Below are 11,041 nucleotides of genomic sequence, written 5' to 3'. Positions count from 1 at the left end.
CATTCAGACTCCAAACTTCTTTGTTTTATGTCAAATTTGCATAAAAACAGCCACCAGATTATTTTGTCCTGCCCTATGACCAGTAACTACAGGAGATTAATACCAGCCTCAGAGTCAGAGTCCATTTGTGAATACAAAATGCAACTCTAGCCGGGAAGAACAAAGATGTGTGTGTGTGTGTGTGTGTGTGTGTGTGTGTGTGTGTGTGTGTGTGTGTGTGTGTGTGTGTGTGTGTGTGTGTGTGTGTGTGTGTGTGTGTGTGACTCTCCATCAATTGTCAAACAGGCTCACAGAGTGTGTAGCTCTTTTGTCAAGCATTGCTGTGTAGCTTTCTACACCACTTAATAAATGTAGATGAACATCTTAGTTTGAGCATTGTAGTGTCACCACAGCAATGGCAGTTAACAACCAGGAACAGTTTTCCAAGGTATAAACCAGCTGGAAGATATGGAATACAAAAATCAGTTACAACAAATCTTTGCTGCAGGCTGACTCTAACCAGTTCAAACTGGCTACATCAGGTCTTGGCAGGTTTATATTAACTCAAAGCAGTTTATCAAGGTTTATATGTTCATGACTCAACCAGATTAAACTAGTCACAGCAGGTCTTCACAGGTTTGTTTGGACAGGAGTCGAACCGGTTTCAACATGAAGATGCCATGAATGCAGAAATCATACAAGTTCACCACATTCTGTAATAACAACTTTCTGTGATGGTTTCCCAGACTTTGTTCCAGTAGCCTCCATTTTCCGTACAACATCCATTCCATCTATAACTTTTCCAAACACAACATGCTTTCCATCCAGCCTGTTAACATAGAGAACATAAGATTTAGTTTAAGCTTTTCTAAAGTAATCCATGCAAGTTAAATATCACAGGTTCTGTAGTACTGGGGGGTACTTGAAATCAAACTCAAATTTTCAAAACCGGCTCTTTTCTTTCAAAATTAAACTTGTTATAATGCTATTATCCAATATTTTTCTTCAATTAGTTGGAAAATAAGCATATCAGAGGGGGTTTGTCACCACAATCAAAGACAAATACGATGGACTTGAAGAACTACATATCACACAGAAGGCATATAATTAAAGTGACACAAGCTGAGTTTATACATTTTTCGGTGTAATTTTTGCTGCACACTTAAAATGTGTTCTCAGTATTCTATCTATTCAAGCACACTTAATCATCACTTGTAACTGACTGAACTCAAACCTGATATTAAGATATAACTTATAATTGATCCGATGATGTAATTTTTATATGTACGAAAAAATATCAAGGCACTCCCTAAATTCCACTCAATTGTTCTCACACCACCAGAAGACAATTATAATGCTATAGAAGACATGCATCAACATTAACATTATACTAGAAGAGTTTACGTGAGATTTTATTTACGTATTTTCACTTGAGTGAAAAGGTTTGTAAACTCAGCTTGTACCACTTTAAGACACGCAACAACTTGATTCAGCAAAATACTACTTAGAGTATTTTATGACTAAAGATGAAATGCCAAGGAATTATGCAATGATAATTACTACCAAGAACAGAACTAAGTATGTGGCTCAAAATTTATTTTCACTTTGTGGTGGAATAAAGTTGAATTCAATACTACAACCACAGAAGAATTGACACTTGAGAAGCATAAATAGGCAAGTACATGTAACATACAAAAGTGTTTGATTACACGAAAAGTGCATTAGAAACCATAGTATTACGTACCAATCTGTCTTTTCTGTTGTAAGAAAGAACTGTGATCCATTTGTATTAGGTCCAGAATTAGCCATGGATAATGTACCTGATGGAAATGAAGGAAGTTTACATTAGTTGTATACAGTAATGCAATATCAGTACATGGCAATATTCACAGTCTAAACACCATGTATTTCTATAAAGTACAAGATGAATTAGACAATATTCTTGAATGAAGTGATAATGCTTTAAATATTACATATCTGTGATTATATTATAGATCTCACTGTTCTTCATGTGGGGCACCCTCTTGGGACACTATTTTGCAAGGTTGGTGAGAGGAATATGAAAATCCACCAATAACTAGCAATCATACACTGGCAGTCAGTGTAGTTCATTCCACCAATTACATAGGTCGTTATATCTCTCACATCATACTAGTACCGTTGTGTTTGTAACTTACCTGCCCCAGTATGTTTCAAAACAAAATTTTCATCTTCAAATTTTTTGCCATAAATAGATTTTCCTCCCGTGCCATTGTGATTGGTAAAATCTCCTCCCTGACACATCTAGTTCATTAGAGTTCAGGAAATCTTACAATATTCAATAATAAGTTATTAAATGATAACTGGATAATAAATTGAACACAACCGGGGTCAAGATGACAGAAATGGCTGAAATGACTACATGTTCCTGGTTCAATCCAACGACTATTTGTTTCTATGTGATTTACTTTAGTCCTTTGCTAAGAATAATTTACATATCAATTTATTTATTGTGCTTAATTTATCAAATTATTTTCAATCCATCCATTCATAAATACATACATACACACATACATACATACATACATACATACATACACACATACACACACACACACACATACATACATACATACATACATACATACATACATACACACATACACACACACACACACATACATACATACATACATACATACACACATACATACATACATACATACATACACACATACACACACACACACATACATACATACATACATACATACACACACACATACATACATACATACATACATACATACATACACGCATTGTGACACATACTCACACATACATACATACATACATACACACACATACATACATACATACATACATACATACATACATCATACTCACACATACATACATACATACATACATACATACATACATACATACATACATACATACATACATACATACAGGTACTACATACGTACATACATACATATAGACTGACAGACAGACAGACGTACGTATGTCCACACACACACGCACACACACAATAACTGATATTACAATGCTATATGAATTAATACTGTATAGTAAAGGATACAAATTGTGGAATGACTCTGTGAAAAGAACTCCCCTTGTAACCAAAACCTTTTTCATGTGTACACAGACATCGAAAGTTTTCTGTTAAAAAAGATAGAGATATGTTTAATAGCAATGAAGACTGACAAGATAAACGATATGAAAATGTTGCAAGTCTTTTTTTTTTCAGAAAAAAATAACATATTTATCAAATTATTTTCTGCCATTGAAATGTAAAAGGGACTAAATTTCCCATATTTACAGTCACAGTCACTGTGCTTCTTTATGTGCTCACATATCAAATTATTTCATTTACCTACGCATCACTAGTATGTTCTGGGTAGCTGTAACAAATATTACATATGCTCTAAAAGACAGATTTCAAACCAAGGTTCCATTTTTCTTAACTTACCTGCTGTCATTGGTACTACACCAGATCTCAGTAACTTACCTGCTGTCATTGGTACTACACAAGATCTCGGTAACTTACCTGCTGTCATTGGTATTACACCAGATCTCCGTAACTTACCTGCTGTCATTGGTACTACACCAGATCTCCGTAACTTACCTGCTGTCATTGGTACTACATCAGATCTCAGTAACTTACCTGCTGTCATTGGTACTGCATCAGATCTCAGTAACTTACCTGCTGTCATTGGTACTACACCAGATCTCCGTAACTTACCTGCTGTCATTGGTACTACACCAGATCTCCGTAACTTACCTGCTGTCATTGGTACTACATCAGATCTCAGTAACTTACCTGCTGTCATTGGTACTACATCAGATCTCAGTAACTCACCTGCTGTCATTGGTACTACATCAGATCTCAGTAACTTACCTGCTGTCATTGGTACTACATCAGATCTCAGTAACATTGTAATTCTACCAATACTTTTGCTACCAACTTTGACATCAAAGTAAACTTGTGGATTGGCTTTGGATCGTTTGGCAGGTGGACCAGATGACTGAAATAAACACACAGACATATGAAAATTAGTATGTTTACTTTTGACCTTGAAGGTTTAGGTCAAGAACATTTGACCTTCAAGTTTTGGACTGCCAGATGGACCTAATAATTAAAATAAAGACACAATTATAAGCAAGTCTATATTTGACCTTCATGTTTTTGACTGTCCGATGGGCCTGATGACTCAAAGGAACACATAGACACACAAACATTAGCATATATATGTTTGACCTTGAAGTTTAAGGTCAAGGTCAATTGGCATATTCCCAACAGAAAGTTGCTTATGGTGACATGATATGGTTGTCAAACCCTTAAATTGAGTGTGCATGTTGTTATTGAAGCAAGTCATGAATCTTAATGACTTAGACTCTTCGAGGTAGATTCATGCAAATTAAAAATAAAACCATTACACAATCTAACCCTTGTGACATGGTTGAAAGCACTTTTCATCTTTGAAATGACCAATGACCCAAAATAATCCCTTAGAGAGTGCTCCTTATATAACCCTTCTTGTAGAATCCTCCTGACTGAATTCTCCCCATAGAATGCTATTTTTCACTTACTTCATCTGTATCTTCTTTCCTCTTTGTTCCTCTGTCTCCGCCTCCATCATCATCTTCCTCATCTTCCTTCTCCTGTTCTTTCAAAGTAGCTCCTGAGTGTTTCCTTAACCAGTTATCATCAGCCCATACTGCCAAATAAATAATCATTTATTACCAACACATGCTACCAAATAATTATAACCAGTAATAACTAGCATAAACAGTTAATACCACCCCAAATCATTAAGTATACATAACCAGGCATAACCAGCAGCCAATGTAGCCAATAAATAGATACCAACTGACTCCAGCTAACACTTTTCAGAAAACCATCCATAAACCATGACACCAAGCTGATCAATCTCTTTGGATCCATTCATAAACAGGTTATTTCCAATCACAAGTTTGAGTTTGCAAAAGCTTGTTTTTGTAACTGTTTGTGTAATTGCAAATTTGGACACTTGATAGTCAGGTGTGGTTTCCTGAAAGTGTTACCTGGAACCTGTTGGTGCCAGACAAATAAACCAACCAATACTCTGGAGCAGATGCCCATATCTGGACCAGGACAGTAATTACATACAAATCAGACACATACATTCTAATCGCTACAGCTAGACATTCCATAGTCTGCATGGTATGCCGTGACTGGGCACCCTCACACATTGGTTAATAGTCCACTAACCTGGTTTAGTTGCTCCTTCTTTAATCTTCATAGGCTTAGCAAGATTGACTCGGATAGTTCTACCAAACAATTCAGAATCATTCTATAAAATTAAAAACATAACATCACCAAATCAATGCTTTTCTTCATCATCTGATGAAAGTGTTGTACATTTCACAGGATAAGTAATTTCCTACCAACATTACTCTTAGTCTGACAGGTCCAATTGTTGTTCCACGTACTACTCATTACCACTGAATGTATTATGTATAAATAAAAACAATGGTTCAGGTTACATTACTCTACGAAAATGGGACGTAACTTCAACAATATCGCAACTATTGACATAAGTATCATTTCATGACTGTAGTTTCTTCAGCCATTACATTTCAGTCTATTCGATAATGGTGGTGCATGCATCAAATCACTGTTCTTCGCCAAAATTTTGTTGAAGGTCAGCTTTTTTTCATTTCGATGTCATTGTCATATATTTAGGCAGTCATATTTTTATCCACAAATGTAATTCATTTTTCATTGGAAAACTGGTAATCCTCATTACTTCAGCACTTTTAAAAACTGCCTAGTGTGAAGATCACCAGTTCAAATAAGAAAGGAAAACCTTCAATTTGGAACCAAATATGATGACAGTATAAATATGCTTTACTTGAAAATGTCTCCCTCTGTAGTTAATAATCTAAATTTCTTTTGTCTTACCATGTTGTCAATAGCAGCTGCAGCATCCTACAAGATTACAGAATAAACATTAATTAAACAAACTTAGATAACAGAAAGAAAGGACCATGACTACAAGTATTTTGATTCAATAAATGAAGTCTGACCACTGAAGAACCAGTATGACTATTCACTACGGCTATATTTGCCCAGTCTTTATCTGATGTACAAGATTTTCTTCATATTTTCCTTCTCAATATTTACAATGATATTCAAATTACACTAAGAGTAGGCCTGGGTATCTAACATTGAAAAGTACATACTGACATCATAGACTCAGTCAGTTGTCCATTTCACACATACGTACATATCTTGAGGACCCCAGCTACCAACACTTGGCCAGTAACTAGGGATATGCAAACAAATCTTTCTGAGCAGAAATTCATACGGCTTACAAAAGACACTTTTTTCCCTAAAGTGAACCCTGACATTATATACATATGGCAGTCACAACCTGTTGAAACAGTGATCATAAAAAGTGTTTTATGTCTGTCAACCAAAAAAAGGCACTTCACTTGCACATGCATATCATACAACTACTCAACTTTAATATGAAATTCTGATATGCAAATATTATGGGATATATACTCATTACTGGAGTCATAGGTCAGATCATACACCCTAGGGTCATAGGTCAGATCATACACCCTAGGGTCATAGGTCAGATCATACACCCTAGGGTCATAGGTCAGATCATACACCCTAGGGTCATAGGTCAGATCATACACCCTAGGGTCATAGGTCAGATCATGGCAGAAGGACTGTGACTCAATGTGATGAAAACCTGTTGTAGGCGTAAGCCTTACCGGTAATTACTTTATCTAGTTCTATTTCCCTAGTATATTGTTGTTTGCTGTTCTGAGAAAAAGCACTCACTCCGTCCAGGAACAGCAAAATCCAAAGAACGACAATATATGAAGGAAAAATAACGCAATCTAGCCATGTTCCTACATCTGATTTTAATCAGATTGGACTGTGGCTGTGATACCACCTCAGTGGTCAGATCCACAGGACTTACATAAATAAAGGTAATTACCTCAGCACTTTCAAATTCAACAAAGGCAAAACCTCTGTGTTTCTCTGTTTCATAATCTAATGGTATTTGTATATCTACTAAATCACCAAATGGAATGAATCCAGCATGGAGTACTTTCTCATCAACTTCCTCTGCTAAACCACCTTTATTAGAAGAAGAAAAAATCATTGTTACTAGGGTCAAGAGTAGGAATGATTATGATGATAAAATGAACACATATATATTCTCTACTTATTCTTAGTTATTGTTATTTACTTTTTTAGTTAGTTATTTATCTATTTATTTATTCATATTTTGCAGAAGATATCCCCATCTTAGATATTTTAATTTCAGTCAGTCGAAACTTCTATGACATAATCACATATTACGGGTGTAACTCTAACTTCTAAGAAAGTCATTCCTACCTCCAACCAAGTCCAATGGCAATGCACTGAATCGATTGGATCCATCATTAAGTTATTGAGTTTGGCATGATCGGAGTGTTTGTTACATCGAATGATGAATACTTGCATTTGGAAACAGTGCTCAAAATCACTACGTCAACGAATTCTCGTGAAAGTCTCTATTCCTCTACAAAAGTCACGAAAAACAAAAACACTCACCAACGTAAACTACACGCTTGTTTGCAGCCATCTTCGTATTAACCTTTGACCTCGCACCGAGGGCGCTGTTTCATTACACCGATACTTTTGTTTTTATTATTAGCCGGTGGGAAGGCTGATCGCATGTGGAATTTCCATACTACTGCCAAAAATCTATGTATGAGGATTATTTGTAAGTCATAATTTCAGCATCAGTGATTCATGTGTGTATTATTTGAATGAACAAAGAATATATATATGTGTACCATATCTCACCCCTAAGTTACCTTTACAAATTCATCTCAATCACCTGTCTCTGTCTGTCTCTCCCTCTCTCTCTCTCTGTCCCTCTCCCTCCTCCTCCTCTCTCTCTAACTCACTCACTCACACAAACAAACACACACACGCATACACACACACACTCACACACACACACACACACACACATGATTTGAAGACTACAGTAGTACACACTGTATATGTTCATGAGAACACACAACAAACTAAAAACAATTGATGTGGACCACAGTATGAAAAATAACAAACTGGGTGCTGTTCTTAGTCAGTCAAATAAATACACATGAATGTATACTTTATTTTCTATTATTTATTTTTATTTTACTCTCTCCTTTACATACTTTATACAACAGTGTCTAAAGTTACGATGGATATAGATTTAAACTGTGATTTACTTGAGGTATAAGTTACATCTATAGAAGTAAAAGGGGCAGTGTTACAAATATACATATATATGACTGCAAGCTATATATTATCATTGAGTGACTTGTCAGTAAAACTAAAATACCCTGGTACATAGCATAAGTAATACTAACCAGAATACTGGTAATCTAAAATATATGATAAGATCAAATCTATCAAGATGTCCACCAACAAAAATGCCCGGTGAAGTTATGACTCAAAAATAACCGCATAATATCATCTACATCTGTATGTAATTGTATACATATACAGGTACCTCGTATATATAAACATATCAAAGTATGGATTGTAACGACAAAAGACAAACTAAATTCACAAAAAAAAGTGTCTTCTTAAATGCCTCTAAACAGTTTAGCATTACATGACTAAGGAAATATAACCATACTTCTGCTTCCAATCTTCTCTTCTCCTCCATATCCACCCACCCCCACGCTCCTCCATTACCTTGACAACACAATTACAGATCCCATCCCATAATGCCCAGCTGTCTTGGTACTCCCAGGAAAATTCATACAAAAAACTAAAACACATTGGTTACATACTAATGCCACAGAAAGACTTGGTCTGAAAACTTGGATACTGGAACAGTGGTTTACACTAGGCAGTAGAGTTCCTTTACAATAATAATACTACTAATAATAGTAATGTTGTTTTTATATAGCGCTTTCCCACCCAGTCTGGGTGCTCAAAGTGCTTTACAATTATTACCCACATTTCCTTCCCAGGTGAATGGGGGTTAGATTATGTCTTTGGTTTATGTGGTGGTGGTGGTGGTGGTGGTGGTGGTGGTGGTGGGTTCAGCTGTAAAAGGTATAAGGGAATGCCTGGTCCACCTGCACTACCAAAGATGTACATTTATCACACACTAGAAACATTAAAATGTACTGTTTGCTAGCAAAACTTGTTAATTTGATTACCGTATTTCACACTATCTATATACCTCATAAAAAATTAGACTACAAAATACATTTAAACACTTCTTAATTTCAATCAGTGATTGACATAAATAATTTTACCAAACTTTCACACCCGAGTGCTTCTCTTAGCAGTAAATAGCATTTCAGCCATTTTGGATTTGATATCAGTAAAAACATTGTTGTAACACATCAGACTCAAAATGTTACTATAAAATGTGTTTTCTGGCAGAATAATGTTAAACTAGATCTTTACATTTCAAGAATGTACCTTTTTAGCAATTAAAACAACTTACTGACAGAAACAAAATGAATTGACTGAATAACTGACCATTTATGAATCTCATTCCAAATCTCATGTGCCGAGACAAAGAGTCAGCCCTTCTAAATAACATGTCTTCTTTGTTTCTACATGTGAAATGCCCAAAGTTATAAGTAGAAAAACATAAATGCCTTGCTTCATTTCAGATTTTACTCAGAAGGAGAATAAATATACCATGTCTGCATCAATATGAAATGATTTCAATTCAAATGCCATAATTTTCTTCCCATAATTCTTCATCAAAATATTTCAATGCATATAAGTAATAAATGAAAATATCACATTTCAAAATTCATTATTTTAATATTTCCAGCTAACAGACTTTATTTAAAGGTCTATGATTCAATCCTAGGTTCCCACACTCATGAGTGAGCCTGTAAGGAATACATAGGATTATTCTTTTTATCTGGACCAAACTATCATATATATGTGATAATGAAAATATCACATTTCAATATGTCATCATTTGATTATTTCCAGCCATTATACCTTGTATATCCCTCTCCAGGTTAAGTCCATGCATATACAAGATAGTGGCCATGGCAAGATTAGCTTTAAAGGCCTATAATCCAATCCCATGTTCTCAATCCCAGGTAATCTCATCAGAGGACCATAAGGATTACTTAGGATTATCTTGACTTGAATCAACCTTTTCTATAGTTCTCATAGATGACTATTTTTATAGATCAGAGAGACTCATCAGTCTCTTGTCTAACCCTATTCCAAACTAGGTCTTTCAGGATAGAGAAAAGAATATTCTTGGCTCTATATACCAAATAAACTGTTCTTGTGCTATATTTTAAAACTGAAAATAAAGCAGATTATGTGAGGTAGATGAAGACATTTACTGTATGATGTAGAGAACATACAAAATAATTTTGAATTAAAACATTGCATATTGATTCTGATTATAAAAGTTACATGATTCAAAATGATTTTTTAACCAATTAAAATATCTCATTTTTGACCCAAATCACACACCTGTGGTGGTTGCAATGGTTTTCATTTGAACCATTTCCTAACTAGACACCCAGAGTACATGTAATATCTCCATCAAAAACCACTGCAAACAATTCAGTAGTTTTTGATTGTAAGTTGCTTACACACACACACACACACACACACACACACACACACACACACACACACACACACACACACACACACACACACACACACACACACACACACACACACACACACACACACACACACACACACACACACACTGACAGACACGTTGCCATGCCTATATAGCACAGCTGCACCTGAGTTCAATGGTGCTATAAACACAGGTTTGAGAAAACAAAGTTATGATTTTTTTTGCTTCCTTTGTTTGTTTCAAGTTACAGACTGTACCCCTTTGCCAAACTTGTAAAAAACAAAGCTATTCTTGTACATAATACACACATGACAGTCTTGGCCACATACACTGTGTACTCTAACCATGTGGTCATATCTTGATATTGACACGTCTCTGCTAATATCTTTATTACAAATATTATACCCACAGCTGTTCAT

The 11,041-nt window shown here is 35.4% G+C and overlaps 1 protein-coding gene across 1 annotated transcript; it reads right to left on the bottom strand.

The window, feature by feature from the left end:
- Window positions 1-522: 522 nt before the first annotated feature.
- LOC144445489 (peptidyl-prolyl cis-trans isomerase E-like) lies at window positions 523-7,616 on the bottom strand. The gene is made up of 10 exons (XM_078135054.1): window positions 7,586-7,616; window positions 6,984-7,126; window positions 5,930-5,956; window positions 5,237-5,318; window positions 4,576-4,703; window positions 3,884-4,010; window positions 3,065-3,144; window positions 2,157-2,262; window positions 1,724-1,799; window positions 523-808 (listed from the first exon to the last, which is right to left on the bottom strand). Exons 1-10 carry the CDS (start codon window positions 7,614-7,616, stop codon window positions 673-675), a joined length of 936 nt encoding a protein of 311 aa, XP_077991180.1. The 3' UTR covers window positions 523-672.
- Window positions 7,617-11,041: the final 3,425 nt, after the last annotated feature.

This window comes from Glandiceps talaboti, chromosome 14, assembly GCF_964340395.1.
Source record: "Glandiceps talaboti chromosome 14, keGlaTala1.1, whole genome shotgun sequence".
Classification (NCBI taxonomy): Eukaryota; Metazoa; Hemichordata; class Enteropneusta; family Spengelidae; genus Glandiceps; species Glandiceps talaboti.
This window is presented reverse-complemented; position numbering and strand designations above follow the sequence as displayed.

What these genes read in the sequence shown, in the direction of transcription:
- LOC144445489 (XM_078135054.1), bottom strand. Translation starts at nt 7,616, where the DNA reads ATGGCTGCAAACAAGCGTGTAGTTTACGTTG. An exon ending in TTGAATTTGAAAGTGCTGAG is followed by an intron (nt 5,957 to 6,983) that starts GTAATTACCTTT and finishes GTAATCTTGTAG; the next exon opens with GATGCTGCAGCTGCTATTGA. An exon ending in CAGCTGCTATTGACAACATG is followed by an intron (nt 5,319 to 5,929) that starts GTAAGACAAAAG and finishes TTAATTTTATAG; the next exon opens with AATGATTCTGAATTGTTTGG.